The sequence below is a fragment of the Lytechinus pictus genome, chromosome 3 (genome assembly GCF_037042905.1).
Source record: "Lytechinus pictus isolate F3 Inbred chromosome 3, Lp3.0, whole genome shotgun sequence".
NCBI lineage: Eukaryota > Metazoa > Echinodermata > Echinoidea > Temnopleuroida > Toxopneustidae > Lytechinus > Lytechinus pictus.
Genome location: NC_087247.1, coordinates 35,340,500 through 35,362,576, shown reverse-complemented (window position 1 = coordinate 35,362,576; position 22,077 = coordinate 35,340,500). Strand labels below are relative to the sequence as shown.

The 22,077-nt window shown below is 34.8% G+C and overlaps 1 protein-coding gene across 7 annotated transcripts; it reads right to left on the bottom strand.

Annotated features, from left to right (window-relative positions):
• Window positions 1–404: 404 nt before the first annotated feature.
• LOC129257369 (tubulin tyrosine ligase 3-like) lies at window positions 405–21,308 on the bottom strand. Of its 7 annotated transcripts, none has more exons than XM_064096915.1 (19): window positions 20,553–21,308; window positions 19,354–19,446; window positions 18,588–18,786; window positions 18,025–18,126; window positions 17,339–17,526; window positions 16,759–16,924; window positions 16,385–16,455; window positions 15,897–16,025; window positions 15,378–15,492; window positions 14,779–14,940; window positions 14,364–14,544; window positions 13,893–14,041; window positions 13,339–13,579; window positions 12,585–12,807; window positions 11,799–12,011; window positions 11,163–11,424; window positions 9,058–9,077; window positions 5,506–5,580; window positions 405–3,503 (listed from the first exon to the last, which is right to left on the bottom strand). In XM_064096915.1, exons 1-19 carry the CDS (start codon window positions 21,006–21,008, stop codon window positions 3,492–3,494), a joined length of 3,057 nt encoding a protein of 1,018 aa, XP_063952985.1. In that variant the 5' UTR covers window positions 21,009–21,308; the 3' UTR covers window positions 405–3,491. The 7 variants fall into 7 exon arrangements, with proteins under 7 accessions (XP_063952985.1, XP_063952981.1, XP_063952986.1 ...); XM_064096911.1 differs by having other exon boundaries at window positions 405–3,414; XM_064096916.1 differs by lacking the exon at window positions 9,058–9,077 and having other exon boundaries at window positions 11,146–11,424.
• Between the last annotated feature and the right edge of the window lie 769 nt (window positions 21,309–22,077).

The window sequence follows — 22,077 nt, the reverse complement described above, 5'->3', positions numbered from 1 at the left end:
GAGTATTCAGAAAGACGTTATTGTCTACAAAGTCTTTAAAAATTGTTCTCATGGCCATTTCCAAGTTCAATGTTGACGTTTTGGTGTTGGGCCAATCTTTGCATCAACGCAGCACCAAACTTAAAATGTAGCTGGTCCTTTTAATGAAATTTTGGTTACATGTATTTTGATTTTGAAGCTAGGGAACTCAATCTGATTGTGCTTCCAACACCTAGCTAGCACCAACACTGAACTTAAAACTTATATGAAATGTTGCTGAGCTTTTTTGTACCTTGTGTGAACTCTCCCTCAACTCATCCTCAATGTGACTGGATAAAAAAATAAAAATATTGGATTTTGCTTTTCATTTTGATACACATGATTTGTACTTTATTACAAAATAAATTACAATTCAAACTTCAGCGTAAAATTGTTACACAATTACAATACATTGCACAGTACAGTCACAAGTAATAAAAAGAACGTTTACTAAAATTTTGAATGTTTAAAACATTAACTGTCTTAACAATTCCCAAGAAGATATTAAGATATTCTTTATGTGCTAAATTCAAAAGCTTCTCACTTGTCTTGATACCAGTAAAAAAGTTTGATACGTTTTTGTTCTAAGACCATCATGATTGTAAAATTACATTAATCATTAACTGAAAATGTACATTTATAATAAACATGTTAGTGAGAAATTGAAATAGAGAGATTTTAGTGACCATATTACACATTGATGATAACATAATTTTTTGGACTGGAATTTCACTCCTTTGCTGTCACTCTTTCCATAAAGTTTAACTTAACCTAATCCAGCTCCACTATCAACTAGGAGATTATTACTAACTGAATGACAATGAAATGCTTGAAACAAGTTAGTTAAAGTGTGAAAGCATAAAAATAAAAGAAAATAAGATGAACAAAAGTTTGAATAATAATTTGACATATAATAAGAAAGTAATAAGCATTTGAATTTCAAGACCAAGAATTTACCCCAAATCATCTCTTTTTCCTTTTCGTATTGATAGGACATACAATTCATGATTATGAGGTGAAATCTGTATTAAATTTCCTCTATAATAATAGATAGACATGATTAAAGAGAACATATAAATGAATATGCAAAAGTACTATAACTGTACATGTATGACATCACAGATCTTGGTCACATTGCCAATAAGAGGATCTATATATATCATTAGTGATCTCAATATTCAAATAATATGCTTATAACTTTCTTATTATTAATTAAATAGTTCTCAAATTTTCATTGATCTGTTTCTTTGATTTTTCTTTTTTATAGTGAATTCAAGTGGTTCAAAGGGTTTCATTTTCCTTTTTAGATACAATTTGTAAAATGTTACACAGTAAGGAATTGAAAAGCTTAAAGACCCTGACCGGTGTAAAAACAATCATATATCAAAATAAAGGTTATGATTCATACAATTCGAATATACCAAACATATTACATATATCTCCTTCCAATAGTTAAAAATATTAAATAAAAATCAAAGAAACTGCTCCTCCAAAGTACGCTTCGATTGAGCACCCCCACGTCGCCTGGAAATGATGACGTCACGTTGTGTCAGGAGGGTTGTGATTCCATAGGTTTGTGTACAAAAGCATTGGGTATTTTCTTCCATTTCCATGTTATGAATCCATTTTTTTTTCGTTTTTAGATGAAAATGGCACTCAAAATTATTCACTGTTCAAATTGTTGTAAACCTACAACTATTCACTACCTTTTTTGTGATTTCTTTGTTTGGCTCTTATTGGGCCTAAATTGCTATGTCAGGAAAAGTTGTTATACATAATCTAAATGCAGATAGAATTGAAATCTGCGCCAAATAAGCAGGAAATAAAATATGGCAAAAACTAGTTCAAAACTGCAGATTTCATAAATTCAAGCTTGTGGGTAAAAATATATGTGATATCCCTCTGTGATAGAAGTGAAGAGAATGAAATGCGTTATCTGGAAAGCAAAAAAATCACCCAGTTTTTCTGTGTACAAACCTATGGAATCACGACGCTTCTTACACAACGTGACGTCACGGTCTTGAGGCAGGTGAAAAGCACAATAAAGCCTATTTTCTAAGCGGGGTTCGAAACCCGATAATTGGAATATTCTTAAGCAAAATACTCAGCTGGGAAGCGGTGAAAATGCATAAAGCATACCTTGGTGTATTAAGTAGCTTATAAGCTTTCGATTGGTATATAATTTATCAATTTCATTTTCGGGTCCGGTCTGGATCTTTAACTATGTTAATTATTATTCACTAACGTGATGAAAATTGTATTTTCTTTCTTATAACCCTATAACATAAACATACAAATGTGCAAAGATAATAAGGAAAAAAAATTCATTAAATATGCGTAGTGTGCAGAAAGTAGTCATATAAAAGATTGGTTTCAATAACATTGTGAACACACAACATCAAGTTTCATTACTGCTTGTACATTCAATAGGTTGAAGAAAGACTGATATTGCCCGCATACCGCAACTGCAATTCCTATAAATACTCAGAAAACATGAAGCTGATCAACAGCTTAAAACATACAGTGTATACCATTTGTTCCAAGGGGAAAAAGATTGTTCAAGCCTACATTGTATACAGAAACATACATTTTACCAAACTTCTACCTACCGTAACTAACAACCCCCCCCCTTCATGTCACAAGATTGCCTATACTTCTTTACAATTATAAATTCCGGATAAATTATTTTCAGTACAATAATGTGCAATCGGAAGATATCAAAAATAACATCTGAATAAAACATAACTTGAAAATTTTATCTTTATTTACATAATTGATTGCATATTCAAATAACATTCAACAAAGTTAAATCAAATGTATTCATGATTGATTTGGAAGCATTTCTCTGGATTTAAAATGAGGCAACATTGGTATATTTCTGACAAATATTTCAGCAAAAGGTTTACACTTAAAGCAGAAAGTTTATAGACAACCAATCGGGTGCTACCTCCTAGCATTTGTAAGTACAGCTGGCATTGGTCCTGGAGATCGCAGGTCTCCGTTAGCTTTCATGAAGGCCAGGTTCTCTCTCCTCTGCCTGGTAACATTAGGTCTAGTCCTGCCCTGAGAGAAACCTAGTCTACCTGGTCTTGGTGCACCTGACAGATCAGCAGATTCATTCAACGTTACTAACTGCCCCATTGAGTTACTGATGAAATTGATTGCTTTGGGGATTGGGTCATCCTGACTGATAGTTGGTTCAGAGACCTTGGTTTCACAATAGGATGACACGCCCAAGTTGGGATGGGAAGGAGGGCGTGGTGTCTTGGACCTCGGGGGGCTGGGTGTGGTTGCGGTGGTGAGCCGAAGCATGGCCGTGGACGGACGCGAGGAGGGCACGGGTTCGTCGAGGTCCGGGTCGGGGACTACCAGACTGCCCCGCTGGCAGTCGCATACCTGTGATTGGTGGGAGGTGTCAAGAATGTAGCCACGCCCGTTACCACATTGAGTGCATTCATTGCTCCAAACACCATCTAATGAACTTCCTGCAGTGTTTAGTGATGCGGTGAACATGTGCCACAAATACAGATAGTGGAAGAATGAAAGATGGAAAAACAAACATGTAAGTGTTTACATGGTTAAGAATAAAGAAAGGTACAATAATTTGAAAATACCACAGAATAGAGACACATAAAATAAAGATTTTTTGTTCAATAGTGGAAAAGAATTGTTTAATAGAAAGGCACATTTAAGACACATGAAGAAACAAATGATTAGTATGGGAACAAAAATGAAAAACTACCGGTGAGTGCATATTCCGGTCTTTATATACGTGTATAATATATGTGTGCATGCATTCAAATTTTATATATGCAGTGTACCATTTTACTATAAAGTGAATGAGTGCTGCTTAATTTAATTGGTCTTATATGACTGTTTTGTCTTGAGGTAGAAAATAGAAACAAAATCAATTACTAACAAGTAAAATTACAAGAATGAAATGCTGATGGTGGTACATGTAGTGTATATGTATGTGTGCAAATCCAATATCTTCTATACTAAAATTTGCCTGCATGCACAAGCAAGGTTCAAGCTTGTAATTTGATGAAATCACATGGAAAATTCATTTCATAATTTCATCACAAAAGAAGTCACCAAACAATTAAATTGGAAGATGGTTGATACAATGGCCATAACATGGCTCTACTTTGCCAGTCAACTCTGTTGATATATACATATTTCATTTTATCAAAAAAAAAGAAGATCGGCAGGGTGTTGCAAAGAAAGTATGGCAGATTGGATCAGATTGTGTCTTGATAGTTCATGAAGTCTTTGAAGAAAGGAAAGAAAAGAAAAGAAACCCAAATTCCCAGAGTTGCATGAAAATGATAAAACAGCATAAAAACTTGAATCTCCATTTTGTGTATTTGGTGGGTGAAAATGGGAATCTATTTGTTGTGAATCACAGCAAGATATATTTAAAATGACTGTCAATTCATTCTTGACAAGGAATAGGGCAAGAAAATACTCGAAACTATATTGCATCATTAGAGCAATTTTCCACTGCAGGCTCTAGATCTACTTTGATTTTGTGAATAATGTATTGGAACAACAAATAGATCTACATTCGTAAACATAGTAATAAGATGCAAATTAGATACTTTTCATAATTTTCTGTGGTACAAGTACCTTCAAATAATCGTTAAAGAGTTTGCTAGTGTTTGACAATTTGAAGACAAATATCACATGTATCAACCAGGCGATTTCTGTTGTCATATTTCACGAGAAATGATGAGACAGCATCTATTCTGGAAACAAGGAATGGCGCTCTATGAAAAACCAGAGCAATGCGCAATGTATACTATTGGCTTGCGCTGTGACAGTAGAGTTTGCTAACATGGATCGTAAATTTTCTCCCAGTTCCATCTTCAATGCTTCTATCTGGATAGGAAGCGCTTCATTTGTGCATGGGGTCATAATTCATTTAGTCTTGTGATTGAATTGATGTGCATAGAAAATAAATACTGTGACTGCAGGGAGTATATTAACAGCACTATCTTATAATATGACACAAAAATGTGTGGTGAAACCTGAACCATTTCATTTTCAATCATATGTTTCAAATTATGTGTATTGAGATAAACTTTACACATAGTTCAATCATCTATGTTATGACATTCATAAAGCAATATAAAAACAAGTCATATAATTCAATGTAGAACAAAAATTATCTCATTCAATATTGAGATATTATAAATGAGTCATGTACAATATCTTGAATAGGAGTCTATAATAAGATGCGACTAACCAGATCACAACTTCTCAGAAATTGACAGGATTTATTTCAACCACAGCCAAAGAATTCCGGCCCCGTTATCAGAATGGCTCTTTAATCAAATATTTTCTGCATGCAATACACTTGAGGTTTAACAATATTGCTTAAGGGGGTTTCCTTTTGAATAGATGCGACTGTGCTTTCAATAAATCTATTATTTCTTGTCGATTGTCTCTGGTGGGGTCGTGAGAAAGAGACTGAACGGTACGTACTACTCTGGCCAGACAAGCTATTTCTTGCTTCATGTTGTCCAGCTGCTGGGACAGCTTGCGGCTTTGGAGGCGATACTGTTACCACGGCAACCATGGGCGGTGCAGGAATGGTCCACATCAGAAGAGGGCGGGGCAGATGAGAACATCATTTAGGAGGGAGAGGAGCATAGCGATAGGATGGTTTGAGCAAGATGGATAAATGAGGATGAGGAATGGATGTAAGGGTGAGATGACAGAACAGAGGAGACAGAGAGCAACAAAAACACAAAGCACAAAATTAGTAATGGCAGCAAATAAGCACAAATTAAATAAACAGAATTAAGATGACTTCCTTGACCCCAATAATGAATTGTGATTTCACAATTTACTGGTGAAAATGAAAGTGACAATGAAATTATCACAATACATTATGTCGTTGCTTTTGGGGATTAATTTTGCTTTTTTCATGCTTAGCAGTTTTGAAGGGATTTTAATAAACCATCAAATTTGTTATATTTTTAAAAAGATGGATGGATATACATTTACTGTTTATTAAAAAGAAAATTATCCTGCACTTTCCCAATTTTTATTTAGTGCAAAAAAGTGAAAGATTGTGAAAGGTTACATGCATTAAGGTGCTAGGTTTGCAATTTGGGTAATAGACATTGTTTACTGGCGGTGTTTTGTGGAGAAGCATTCCATGGTATTAATTCAAGTTTATGAATTCCAGTTGATTATTTAATCTCAATTAAAAATTTATTTCATAGTCTGAATTTTGTGTTACTGCATTTTGTTCTATGTTATAGACATTAATTCATAATCTGGCACTAATACAGAATCAATTTTCTATTACTGAACAAAGAAATGAGAATTGAATTGAAGAAATTTTGTGCAGTCATTCACTAAATAAAATACTTAATTTATCTACATTTAAATTGCATCCAAAAATGGAAAGTGATTGATATCATTAAGAAAATGTAATCTAGAAATGTAAGACTTAGAATACAAAGTAATTTTACTAACGTTGATTACTGGGTGGGTTTATATGTAAGGCTTCTGTAGAAACTGTTATTTTCATTCGTAATCAAAAAGCAATATGCACTGATGCATTAAATCTTTATACCGCATAATGTTGTAAGACATAGTGTATGTATAAAACTATAAGCAAAATGTAAATAAATCAATTGCCCAAACTTCCCATCACCAAAAAACAAATACAGGCATGCATGCAACAAAAATGAAAAGTGCATTAAAATAAAATGAGACAATAAAATCACGAGAAACATAAATGGTGGTGAAAAGAGGGACGGGTGCTTCAGTTACATTCACAAGCAAGCAAAATGGAAAAAAAAATCTGTATATTTATTAATTAATGATCATTTAATGTCGGTTGAAAATAAATGATTCATTTTGGGTCTTTTTTTTTCAGTCATGGCATGTCACCGAAGCCTTTGATTCAAGTGAAGATAAAAGCAATAGTGATACGGAATGACTGTAGTTCCATGTTTTCTCTGCAAACACACACAAAATAATAGCTTCTTTGAATAACAAATCATTTCAAAGATATATTTTCCTTCTTTAATCACAGCTCAATTGTCACCTTTAAACATGATATACAAGATAAAATCCTGATTATAAAATATGGAATGTATAATAATCTTGGGTAACTGGCAGGACTGATGTGAATTCATTTCATGCGTAGGATATTTTGAAGAATTTGAAAAAAAATTATGACATGCACATCCTTCATACTCATCTTGATTCAGATTTCTTTACCATTTTGATAAAGATATAAGAAAAAATCAGTATAAATCTTTATCTTAATAGGTTCTTTCAGACAGAAAATATTTTCTGCTCTTAATGTATCTTCATTGTCATTGTTGTTGTTGTAAGATCATCATTACGAATATGACAGTACAGTTAGGATTTCACAATGCCTCCTATAGGCATATATGTAAATGGTGCATAGTGTTACAAATCCCATTCTATTTTGACTAGCAAATTACCCATAAATACCACACCATTTACAAAAAAAATTATTAGCCTTTCTGTGATAAAGTCTATTAGAGAAAATGTACTCTAATAGAATTTATTTCCATATATTTCCAAATTACGCACAAATCCCACATGAAATTATAGGTGCACTGAAAATTTAATACACTGTAAGAAATTGATCAAATGCATTATTTACACTTAATTTCAATTAAATATTTTTTTGTAGATAGAAATTGATGAGACAAAATAAAAGTATGAAATATAGTGAAATACATTCCATCATAACTGACATGCATAGAGCTGCAATATAGTGCAGTTTACAGTACTGTAATATACATTGGTAGAACGTGCTCTACTTTATTAAGTAGAGCATGCATGTATGTATACAAATTAATTATGGGTCTACAGTGTGTACATAAATTTATGCTCTTGTTTTGTGTGATGGCTACAAAAATAGCATAACAGGTGCTGTATAAATATAACTTTTACGTATCATAAACATATAAAACACACACAAAAATCATGGAAGGAAAATGTGACCAATAATCTTAACCTCAAAATAAGCCAATAGGCAAGAAACCAACATAGTACTTTGAACTTTAATTTTTTACAACCAGGAACTGAAAGAGTACACATATCTTTTTCTCTATCTACTCACAAAATATGAAGATTGGAAATTCAATGAAAATCAAGATTATTGAAAATCAATAATACTACGAGTTTTCAACAGATCCTGCACATTATCCAAATCTCATACTACAGTTAACCTTAAACTATCAATTTTCTCCTAGTTCTTTGGAATTCTTGTAGGCCTACATTCAGTCAACTATTATGGGATTGTAGATGATCATGCAAATTATAAACCATTTCAAAGCTTATGAACAGAACAATATGGCGGACATATTGTTGTGGGATGCACAAATGATGACTTTGACTGTTTGACATTCCCCTTAAATGAGAATCACATAGTATAATAAATAGGACAATGAGTGCAGGTAACCAATGAGTGCAGGTGAAGTGTTTCATGGACAATAATAATGAAAATTGAAAAGTGGTGGACCAATCCTCTCTTGTGTGTGCTATGAGTAGGAGTATAATCTGCGATATTCAAATATGTGGTTATATAGTACAGTGCACATGATGCTGTATACCCAATGAAAATAAAAGTGTAAGTGATGTGACGACAAAAAACAGTTCCGGATCTGAAGTCCAAACTAAAAATATCATATTTTTCAAAGCAACATGCAGTGACAGTATGAAATACTACTCGAATAATTGATTTCCTTACTTATTCTGTCAGCAATGTTTTACTCTTGAATAAATAAAAAAAAATTGTGAGGAAAATATCAACTTCCAATCCGTTTTGTGCATGAAACCAAGTGATAAAATAATGTTCTGCTTGACATGGTGAATAAGCATGAGGTTTCCTGGCTGTGAACAGCTTAAACACTGTTTGTGTAATACATACATACATACTGAACAATGTGAATCCCAAAAGAGCAACAGAACAGAGTGAAACCAATATGCACACAACCGATAAAACCCAAAAGAAACTTAAGAATTAAAATCATGGGTTACCTGCACAGTACTCATAGATCCTACGTTAGTCACATGATCACGTAAATATCACCCAGCCAAATCATGGCCGGAGCAAGTCAAAAATAAAGAAGGAAAAATGATTAGTTTGTTATGGGAAGGAAATAAACTCTGATTTTCACATAAATACATAGAATTAATATATTTAAAACAAGGAATAGAAAGAATAGATGTAGAGGCAAATGTGATGTACTCATTAAGAGGGAGATGTAATATTGTACTTGTATGAAATAAATCTATGAAATTAAATTTTTATATTTACTGCTGCAAAAAATCTGCAAGATGGTATACATAAAAATTTCAATTTTTTTATTTTTACGGTGTATCTAACAAGCTGTTCATAAATTTACTTACTAGTATATTTAACTTAGTCAACCAAACATACATGTGTGTAAAAGTATTTCTGTATTACGAACCAACGACGGAAGTTATAAACAACTTATAATCTACCTCTACACCTACACATTACATAAATATTACATGGCAGGGATAAACATATTTGATTCTACACATAAAATGACAACAAATTCTATGGTTACAAAAATAGACAATGAAAATATTGCACTTTTAATCATTTCCTCGATTTACAATATATTGCTTTCTTTGATGTCTTGCGCAGGTTTTGTAGTATTACAAATGTGCTTTAACAACAATGAACATATAAGTGGACTTATTCAAATTACATCCCTCACCTGGAAAAACATAAAAACTCGTCTTTACTTAGATTTGTTGTGCACCTTACAAAATAAATTCCAATGTTATTCTTTCTGCACACACTGTCTTCTTCACACACTTAATTCCTTTACAAAAATTTGTTGCTAATTCATTTTCTTACAAAAATTTTCATATTTGTAAAATAGATTTTTCTATCTAGCTAAAATTAAATCTATGAAAGGCATATTATACCTTGATGCTACTTTGTTCTAATACTTTAGCTTCAGGGAAAAAAATTATCATCTACATGTACATGTAGGTGTTCAGTAATTTGTTTGTGCTCATTTACACATTCATTGATCAATAGATTTACATAAGTTTCAATATTGTTGTACAATTAATTTGTTTCATATCATTTGTCTATTATTCATTATCTCTGTTGGGGTGGTTATCATCCTATTATTCTTTTCTTCCTTGTTTTTACCAACAACATTTAATTCATCTTTTGTTGAGTATGAGGCATATTGATATTTTGGTGTACATACACACCTCCAATCTATACATTACTATGCTCACACAGAGTAATTTTCAACAAAAGTTTAAAACATTTCATGAAAATAAACATGCAGCATTATCAGTACTTACATGTAGTACTACAACCAACACCATGTGGGGGCTTCCTTCTGTGATGTTTCAAAATGGAAGAGTTCCCTTCAAACATTTCTATTCTTTAAAATTTTATTACTTTTTTTCAATGCACAATACACATATTTATAGGTATGTTGCATTTTGTTGTATAGCAGTGTCCTAATGGAGAGTACATAGCTATTTGGCAAGGATCAAGGGTTGACTATTGATTGTTCAAAGAGACAAGCTACACCAGGACTCCATTGATTCTGTCATGGTACCACCTAGACCCGATGACAGCTCAGATCTTCTCCCATTATGCTGCAGCTTTAATTTGACCTTGCGAGCTCCTGATCTGACCTGCTTGACAAGGGCACCCTCATCCGAACACTTTGGTTTGGGGAGATTGATCTCGTAGTCCCCGACCGTGGGAGCTCGCACTCGGGATGGTAGCTCCCTTATCGGGAAGCTTCCGTGAATCTGGGCGGTACTCTTCACTACTTTGAAATGACTTAATGAATCACAGTTATTCTCACAATCAGTAGACACCTCAGGTGCAGCATCCACTTTGGCATCCCCTCCCCCACCTGCAGATCTGATCATCACCTGAGTTGGTTTCAACTCTTCCCTTCCTTCACCAGACGGCTTGTACTGCAAGCTAGGTAAATGGATAGTCTTGGTGACCTTGTTGGATTTTGTTTTCTTGCTTTTCAGTCGCTTCATCTTCTTCCCATAGAAAGAGTTAGTGCTACTACTAATGCAACCGTTAACACTACTACTATCAATAACATGCACTTTGTCAATACCTGCTAATTTCTTCTTCATGTCCTCCATGGTCGTAGCCTTTGGTGTTACACCAGTCTTCAGCCCCAACTTCTGGAATGCACTCACTTTGTCAGTCCTTCCCGGTGTCTTGCTTCGTTGGTTGTCAGATCTTCTGTCTACCTCCTGGCGAGGACTGATCACGTTGTTGATGCTCTTCTGCCGGTTCAGCGTAACCGGTCGCCGCACGCCAATGCCGTCCACACAGATTGACGCCCCGATATAGGGAGGAACACTTACACTGGGCTGTACAAAGAATCAAAACAAGAAAATTACCAACAAGAACTGGTGTATGATAAACATTATATTTGTTTTCCTTCTATATCAATAAAACATTATTTTGATATCAACTCATGAGTTTGATAATTTTGATAGATTGCATTAAGTAAATACAAAAACTTTTATCCTGACAATAAATTCAACTTTTAAAAACCATGGTAACATAGAAAACCTAACCACAAATTTGGCCAAAAATTATACACAGAAATTAAAGCCAAATAAAACAATTCATATGACCAAAATTACCCTGAAAATCAGCAATGAATACAGTACAATTTGAAATAAACAAGAGAAACAACCCCCAAAAAGAACATGTTTTCCCCTGACCATGTGATACTCACCCCTTTGTAAAGGATCTCAAACTTGCCAGTGTCACAGTTCTTATCATGCTTACGGTCTAGGACTACCTTCATTGTATCCTCAATGACAGAGGCACACATTTCCTCTGTGACCGGTGTGGAGGCGCCCATGGCAGGGCTAGCATTGATCTCTAACATCCAAGGCAGAAAGTCATCTGTCAACATGAAGTCAGCTCCATACAGCTCAAAGGAATTCTGATGGCATTATTCAAGAATAGAAAATGAAAAGCTTATTCATGGGAAGTTGTATGAAACCATGAGAGAAGTATAAACATGTATTTGCAACTAAAAATATATCATGTAGAACACTCTTTGATTTAGCTTACATCAACAGGTAATGTATTGTGACATTTTTGGTTCAACAAATAACAGATCTTATTTTTAGAAAATACGTCCTCTCACATATGTATGCAAACGAATAATTATGATATATGGTGTACAACAACTACTTAATTTTCACTTACATTATACATAAAGCTTAAACCCATAATCATGTTTTAGTAGTTGACAGGGTAAAAACTTCAATTTACTTTTTTATCCAGTGGTTTTCAACAGCTGATGTGAACATGTTAACACGAGTTACAGAAACCGCTTCCTCTATCTGACATCAGATTCATAAAAGATATTTTTTTCATTTCAAATCATGCATTTTCAATATTCTAACTCACTTACTATCACACTATATACAGGATACTGATAATAATTTGATTAAAAAATGAAAAAATTACTGATCAACACTAAAAATGTCTGCCTATTTCCACAACTAACCTTTCTGGCCTCCATGGCATCCTGTGCACAGAGCATACTATCAATAATAGCCTTCTTCATGCCTGGTACAATCACACTCTCCCATAGACCCTCATACCCACGATCATCAAGATACTTGCGGAAGGTATCACTGTCCCACATGTTATCTTCAGGTAGGTTGGGATCACGTGCTGAGGCATTGTCATAGTTTTTCTGAATGGATTGGTTGGAGAGATGGATAGATCTATAGGGGGAACATACAGAAGAACAATTTAAATGTAATGTACAACTATGTAATAAATCTACATGCTCATGGCATTTTAGTACATGTAAAATACAAGAAGAAAAAACATTCTTGAAGGTGCAAAACTTGGCTTCAATTGCAGAACCAAATAGGTTTTAGATATTAGATGTTAAAGAACAACTAATTTCAATACTCACATATCAATCTTTCATAAATTAGTGATAATCGTGATAGTTCTCTCATCATAACTTATATGGAATCACGAAGGGTTTAATAAATGAAATTTACGAATACTAAGCCAAACACTAACATTCATGACTACTCAAATCCCTCATAAATGTTTTCTTATATTAGTAATATTAGCCCCAATGACCAGCCAAATTAAGTAGATTATGTATTTTATAATTCTGGACATGTCAAACTTGTTTTTGCAACTTCAAAACAACCATACAGCGATACAACAACTGTGCTACAATAATTGCGACTGGTGAAAATATCAATGTTATATCAAGTAATCTTCTTCAGACTTACTGGCCCAAGTCATCAAGAGAGAAAGGCTGGGTGCAGAACCTGAGATAGCATGCATCGTACCACCAGATGGTCAAAGGGTTCCAGTCCGTCACCAAGAACCACTGACGGATATCAAACTTGGTTTGGTAGATCAACAGGGGTCGCTCTATGTACTTTTGGACGACCCATTTCCCTTCTTTCTTCACCATGGGGTTGCCGACCAGCTTCAGGATTTCATCCAGTTTGTTCATACACATGATACCTGGTGAGATTGAAAATTGATGTTAGTCATTGTCATGTTGTTGAATTGAATAGGATCTATCATTAAGTTCCTTTACAAATTTCAAATCTTAAACATAGATTTAAACAACGGGCACATAATCCAACAAAACCTTAAAAACAATTAAATTTAAGACGTAAATCTACTTCAAATATACATGTAACAGTTTCAATAAATTTTAGAGGCTTTGTACAATACTTACTGTTTTTTTACTTTGTTCTTATTTTAATCTATCTCTGATTTTGTTTTTCAGGATTATAAAGTACATTGAGTGAACAGTACAGAGAAAACTCACCTCTGCCCCTAGACTTGGCACCCGGCTTTACAATCCATATGTTCCTGAATCCCTGCATGTCAAGCTGAGGTAGTATTGATCGTAGCCTGTTGAGGAGGCTATCACAGTATGCATAATGCATGGTAGTATCATCAATACTCCCTCCTTCACTGTTGTAGAAAAAAATAAAATTAGGATTAAAATGCATAAAATAAGAAAGTGATCACCAAGATTTAATGACAATCAAATCCATCATGGAGAAGAAGCAGTGGTACATTTGTGAGGTAGAACACAGCTTCATGAACAAAAAGTAATCTATGTTGTAAAAGAGCCTTATCAAATTGCAGAATAAGATATATAATGTGGAAGTGTTATAGTATATTGATTATGACTCTTGATTGATTGATTGATTGATTGATTGATTTTATTCGTCAAGAATATCACAGGAGATTACAATGAAATTGAGTCTATAAGATTAGAGCAATGATATACCTAGTTAGTTGATAGTACTCTGTGATGAATTTGTCCCACTGCTCATCTGATAATAGAGAGCTCTCTTCATCAATATCATCGTGTTCATGAGATGTCAGAAAATCTTCTACAATTTTGATGGCGATGTTCACAAATGGAGTTCCTAGCATGACTGGTGTCTTCTTGGCTTTCAGAGCTTTACCTGCAACAATGGAAATTACACAGTACAATATCATCAGAGTAATCAGATTTTTTTAATGAGAAATCTCTAAAATACTGTAAGGCATGTGTAAGGAAACAAACAGTCCATATCAGTATCATTTAGCTTAACATGTGAACTACGTGAATAGCAAGATAACATTGTCTAATAATCTTGCTAAGTGATTTACACTTGAATGAACCCAGTATCATTATCAATTTAGGATTTGCTTCTTACCATTCCTTGGACTAGTAAAATTTTTGTTCTCATCAGTTTTGTCAGTTTCTTTGTTCTCTATATCTTCTTCTTTGTCTTTGGTCATAACAATATCCAAGTCTCCATCTTGTTTCATGACAATCCATTTCATCACACCGATAGCAGCCGATATCCTGTAGTCACCTGTTGATTTCAATCAAATGAATTATATCAATGTTTATCAATTTCAATGATTCATTCAGAGAAAGACTTTATTCACAAGGAAAATTACAGACATGATTCAAGTATTACTCTGTGGAAAAAATTCAAGAAGAATCACTGTGATTAGTATTTCCCAAAACTCTTTTCAGAAGGTAAAAATAATATAGAAATAGAAAGATAGAATGTACCTGGAGTATGATTTCAGTGTATCCCGATATCCATCTTATCAAAAGTTTAAACTACATTACATTAACTCAATCCTCATATGAGTTGGCTATCCAATACAAGGTACACATTTTTAATTGTTCATATCAATAACAATTTGGTTTTTTTATAGAGGAAGGCCACTACAGCGCTTTTCTTTTTTTTTTTCATTTGGTAAACCCTGATGATTATTTGAAATTGAAACAAATTCTTACCAACAAATGCATCTTTCTCTTCATCTGCACATATTCTATAGCATCTGGGAAAGAATGTATCGGCATCCCTCTCCTCAAACCATGGAAGACTCTTTAGACTAAGGCATAGACCAACCTGAAAATTAATGGTGAAGGCAAAGTCAATATAAATAAGTAATTTGACATTAGTATAAGGATTGAAATCATTTTCTATTAACAGTGCAGCATCTTTTGTCATAAATCTTGAAAAAGTTGCAAAAATACCTTCATTAAGAATTACAAACATTCTTAGTCTATCTCTAAAAATTTCCCTTTTCATTGAAATACATCAAAGATTTTTATAATGTCATTTATTTGTCTCACTTATATATCCTTCAAGTTTACACCATTATCTTTAAAACAAAACAGACTATGAAAATTCAATGCCTAGTTTTCATAAGATCTTGTAACATTTTCATCAGAGTACAATAGACTTCCAACTCAATCAAATATGCTGGTCATCATATTTCATTAAAAGAGAATGCTCTGTTTGATGTTTACCTTCGTAGTAAATGTTCCATTCTTGCAGAAGTGGTTGACAATGGTATCCTTTCTCAACAGTCTATAATCGATGGCTCCCTTACGTACTGTCCACAGGAATGATGGGGTGGCATTCCTGACCATCCGAGACTGCAAGGAAAACATTCATTCAAAATAATTTATAAGCTACAGACAAATCAGATAAGTTCAAGGAGTTTGAAGCTAGACAGCAAAGGCTAATCCATATTGTGTCAATACATCCTAAAAGGAGTGTGAATTTGGAGACTACGTAGTGTACTTCTCTGAACCTGAATTAACACAGCGTTTGAGATTTGTCATGTATTTGAATGTCAGGAATTATTTCACAAAAAATTTGAATAGGATGGCAGATTGTTTGTATATCGGAGCAATTCTTATATAATAATTACATTCCCTGTATGGCAAACTTGAAAGCACCATACATAATTATAGATACATAGATTATAAATAAATATTCAGTTAGAACTTACCATGATACCACAAACTCCATCAGGATCATGAACAACAGCAGCATCGGTGTCATCATCACAAGCATTGTCATCTAAAGAAATAAAAAATTTGGTTAATGATTTAAATTACATTGCATGGAAGATAAACACGCATGTTTGTTACATAGATTTTGAAGAATGCCCCCAAAATATAGCTAAAATTCACTTACAAAGGAAAAGCTACAGATAAGAGGATAAGTGGATTATCACGGATGTACAATTCTATTATATAAAGGTGTTTAATGCCACCCCCCCCCCCACCTGGGGTGTGCCGTATTAGACGACCCTTTAAAAAATACAAAATATAGAATTAGAATGAACCTAAATAAACCCTGCAGAATACAGAGTTAACTTACCGTCAATGTCGTCATCATCGTCAGAATCAGAGTCATCATCGCCTGCGTTCTTCTTCTTATACTTGTGAGGGTTCATGAGCCGATACTCTTTCTCCACCCATGACCTGCGCATCAGGCTCGCCCTCACCACTGGGTAGGGACCTTGGATGGTGAAGATCTTTCTTGTCTACAAGAAGAAGAAATTTGCAAAGGACATTAATGAATGAAAAGAAATGAAATATGATCCTAAGCTTGTGTGAAGGAATGTCAAAAACTTGTGCATAATCAAAACAAAGGGTAATATCACTACCCCCCCCCAAAAAAAAAATATATATATAAACAATACCTGCTTCATCTCTATTTTCAAGAATGGTTGACTGAGCATGGCCTGTATTCATTGACGGTACAAAATAATATATATAATGGAACACTTTATGCCCTAAGGTCCAGTTGTACAGAATCTCAACATCCAATTTGATTTGGCTGTCACAACAGCTGCCATCAATGACAATATTACAATGCACAGAAGGATGTGTTTTCATACAAGGTAGGTGAGGGTATTTCACATCAATTTCAAAACTCATTCTCTTGTTATATTTACCTTCATTGCTTTTTCAGCCATAATCTTAGCATTTCTTAGTCGATCTATGTTCGGGCCTTTTGATACAGAGTACCTAGCCTTGCTCCTGGGAGAGAGTTCTGGAGAGGCATTGGTCTTACTACGGGTGTGATTATTTGGGCCAACAGGACTGGTTGGTTCATTTTCTTCTTCTAGCTCACTTGAGCGACCTGAAAATAGGACGAAAGACAACAATAATCCCTAAATTATTTGACAAACATTATTTCTATTTATTTTTTAACCTTCATATCATTTGCCAGTTTCTTAAATCAAAACATTTATGCATTGTGTTAATTTGAATATTTTTTTTCATGGGTTGTATTCTGGATAGATTTTAATATATGAATTCTATCCAGAATACAACCCATGAAAAAATATAATAATTAACACAATACAGACAACTACATACTGTTGTATTCATGCATGTATATACATTGTATTTGTCACAATGAGGTAACTCGGTAACTCGAGCCTTGCAATGCAAGATAATGCAATTGATCACAAGTTTCAAAGGATACTGATTGATTAATTACAAATATTTTACTTGAACAATATGCATGTGCTAGAATGAAATCAATTGCTATTATTCAATTGCAGATCTTGTTTTATGGACCTCAAATATTACTTTTTCTAGATTGAACAGATTTTAGACCTAAAGTTTTACATACCTTCGGTAGGATAGGTAGTTCCACGTTTGTGGTTGAGATGTTTAGGTTTTGTGCTTCCTTTCAGCCTCTTAAGGGACATACTTGTATTTGGACAATATGCGCCTGTAAAAGACAGATAGAGATAAGAGACATTGACATAATGTAATCATATTGATAAAGAACTCTTATCCAGACAGTGATCTATCAAGGATACTTCTCCTTGTACCTGATGCCCCTGACATTGTTTAGTCTCTTTCTTGACTGTCTACTTCCAGACCAATGAAAACATGTACTCTCTAGCAATTAATAATCTGTCATGGCTAAAAGGCTTTAGGTAATTAATATAAAACTACACCTAATTCACAAAAGTAAGTAATAATACATCAAACTAGCAGATTTGTAATCAAGCGATTTTCAAAAATGTTGGAAATCGGTATATGTACAATACCTTTTTCATTATCATACTATAAAAGCACAGATTCTCTGATAATTTTAAAAACTTTATATGTGTTCTTTCCAGCAGTGATCAATACATTTTCTACAATACTAACATTGCAAATGAATAATGTACCAGTATGACTTACTATCTTGCAGCTTGTTGAAACTAACTGATGTCTGCATCAATGTTCCACCCCGTCCTGGTTTGACTGGAGCCAATAAAGATGGTGTAGATCCACCAACCGATCTTTTAGATGCAGCTTCCCCATGTGAGCTCTCTTTACCATCTATTAGATTGGGAGTTGAGGTAGGTGTTCTCCATGCTTCTTGCGAGGTTTCGTCATTCTTGGATAAAAAAAAAAAGATTGATGAAATTGAATTATGTATACATACCAACATGTGATTCTTGTGAAGTGAATTATGTGTAAGGCCAAATATGCAAATGCTTGTTATAGTACATGTATTTTGTTAAATAATCCAAATGAATTATCTGGACGTTAACAGTAAAATTTGAAGGAAAAATTCACTATTGTAGATGATAACAATGGAAAGATTGATAAGGATTAAGGACCCGACAACATCAATGCTCTTTCTACCCAGAAGTATAAAGGTGTGTAATACTATCCCAGAAAATGTTGAGGCAGCAACATCAACCAAAGCCTTTGGTCAGCAACTGACAAAAGACAACAGCTAGACACACTGTACCAGTTTTTAGTTTGCACTTGGCAAATGTAAAACCTGAAAGAATCAGCAGGATTAAAGAAAAGCAGACTTCACATACATGTAAGAAGAATCTTTAGAACATTTTTTAAAATACAAGTTGCAGTCTAATGATTTAAGTTTACATCTTCTATAGATGATAGCATCTAAGAAACAGTTAACATCACAATTTTGAATTGCTGCACTTCTCACCTCCTTTTCTTTGAGGCTTAATCTTCTTGCTTTGGCGATATTTGGTACAGGAGAGAGACGTCCCCGTAATGGCAGCTTTGTGCTTTGTTCCAACTATGGAAAGAAAAAAGAATGAAAATGAAAATAAATCATGAGTACATCAATCAATAAATCACATTTTGAAGTAGTGATAATGATAGTTTGTTTCCATTTAGAAACTCATGACTAAGTACATGTATAATATTTTCAAAATCCTACACAGGAAACCTTTCTTTTTGTTTCTCAATAAATGCAGTCTGTATCTGACAAACCTAAAACAAAATGATAGAAATCTTATGAATGTACAGAAGTACAGTTGATACATTCGGTAACAATGTACATGTATCAGTGGCGTACCTAGGATTTTCCACAGGGGGGGGCAAAATCGGCCACCAAAAAAATTGACAAGCCAAAAAAAAAAAAAAAAAAAAAAAGTCTTCAATAATGAAGGTTATTGTACCAGAAAAAAAATTTGACAAGCAAAAAAAAAAAAAAAAAAAAAAAAAAAAAAAAAAAAAAGGTCTTCAAGCTCGTCAGGGGGCAATACGGTATTAAAGGTCTTCAAGCTCTTCAGGGGGGGCATAAAAGGTCTTTCAAGCTCGTCAGCGGGGGCAGTGATATGTATTTTGTATGGGTTGTGGCTCGTCAGGGGGGGGCAGAGTGCCCCCCCTGCCCCCCCCCCCCCGTAGGTACGCTAGTGACATGTATGTATATTTGCAAATATAACCAGCAATCCTAACTCATCATATCTCATCTCAAAATTCACTATTGCTCTGCTTGACATTACAATATCAGTTAGAATCCCAATCCTCTCAGCCTACTGTAACCATGCGTGAATGCTGTCGCTCCGCATAGTCTGTGTGCAGATACATGTACATGTAAGAGTAAGACCATTACGTCTTCAGAACTTTGCATCCAATATTTCATAAATTATTTGAAAGTGATACTGATAGGATTAAGAGACAATGATACTATTTCACAATTACTTCTTTTATTTTACAAATGTACATGAAAACAAAAAACAGATTGCAACTAAAAATTATGATTTTTTTTATACAACTGACACCTGTAAATTGTCTGTCATGTCTGGACTTTAACGTTAAATTGGACCCCGATCCTACATAAACGTAGGTCATTGCATTGTTGTCACAGGTCTGGCCAATGCAATTAATGAAACTTACTTTTTGACGTTGCTTTTGCAAGTGCTGCTCTTGGCGAGCCATAAATGTTGTTCCAAGTCCTTCAGCTATCTTGGCACTGGCAGTGCTCATCTGAGGTTTGAAGGTAAATTCGGATCCCGGAAGTTTGGGGATTGGAGACATGCTGCTGGCATGGTGAATGTTATTGTCAGGAATTCTTGTAACTCGTGTTGAAGCCTGAGCTCTCTGAAAACTCCCACTTTTTAATTGTCCCCGTCGCTCATGCGCCAACTTTAAACTTGTCGCATTGAGCTTCGGAGTAAACGTTAGTTCCTGTTCATATTTGTCAAAGCTGAATCGCTGATGGGGAATCCGTGTACCTCCAACAACAACGCTGCTTCCATTACCATCGACGCCGGACCTGGAGCCGGGATCATGACTCGAAGTGGAAGATTGTGAATGATCAATTCTCGAACTCACCGATTCAATTTGTAACATTATATTCCATTTCCAGGGTACACCTGTAGTTACAGCTTATTTACAAACCAATACTGTTCCGTTGCATACTTGTGTTTTCTTTGTCTTGGTCCTACGTCCTTAAATTTACATCATTATTTCAGTTCGATGATTTTCTTCGTGATATTTACGTGTTAAAAGTAAATTGGTGCACCTGTTCGCTGTGGTCTGCTCCGTATACACATCGCTAGGCGACGCCACACACACCCTATATTTACAATGCACGCTCTGCACACGTACCCGATGGCCGTGCCTTATTTGGTCACCATGGACGCCTAAGCTGGTTGTATTGATTGTCGATAAAGGTGATTGCTCAGTACGCGCACGCTGAATGGTGCAACCCATCCAAGCGCAGTATTGTTAGCCAATCATGTCTTCCGACTCATAAAGGTAAATGAAAAACCAATCCGTTCGATTGATTGGGATTGTTTTACCCCTATGATGATTGATTACCCGTAAACTACTACTTTCTGATCACTGTCGAGGATTCTGGAAGAAGAGGAGGTGAAGAAGAAGAAGAAAAAAAAGAAGAAGAGAAAGAAGGATGAGGAAGAGGGGGATGAGGAGAAGAAGAAGAAGAGTAATTTGTGCATGTTGCGGGGCATGTTGACTTGAAAATGGGATATATCCTCTTGAGAAAATTATATCATCTGACTAAATTGAATGTAATTATAAGCGCGAAGCGTGAGCGAATTCATTTGTTTTAAATAATGACCATGAAAGTTTTTATTTTTTCCAGTTATTCCCCTCCCTTAATTCATTCTTCGTTCTTCCTCTCTCTTCTCCTTACCTTTTTTCGAACGTCGGAAGTGGCGTAAAAGGCAGGGGCCGGCTGCCCCTCCCCCCTTGTTAGGGGCCGCGGAAGTGGCGGGGGGCTGGGGCCTTCAGCCCCCCCCCCCACTTTTTTCCAAAACCGTGTACAAAAACGTAAAAATGACCATATGATTGTGATTTTTTGCATGCCGGGTCAGCCCCCTCCCCACTTTTGGCTCAGCCCCCCCCCCCCCAACTTTAAAAACCGTTCCGTGGCCCCTGCTTGCGGATGTCAAGC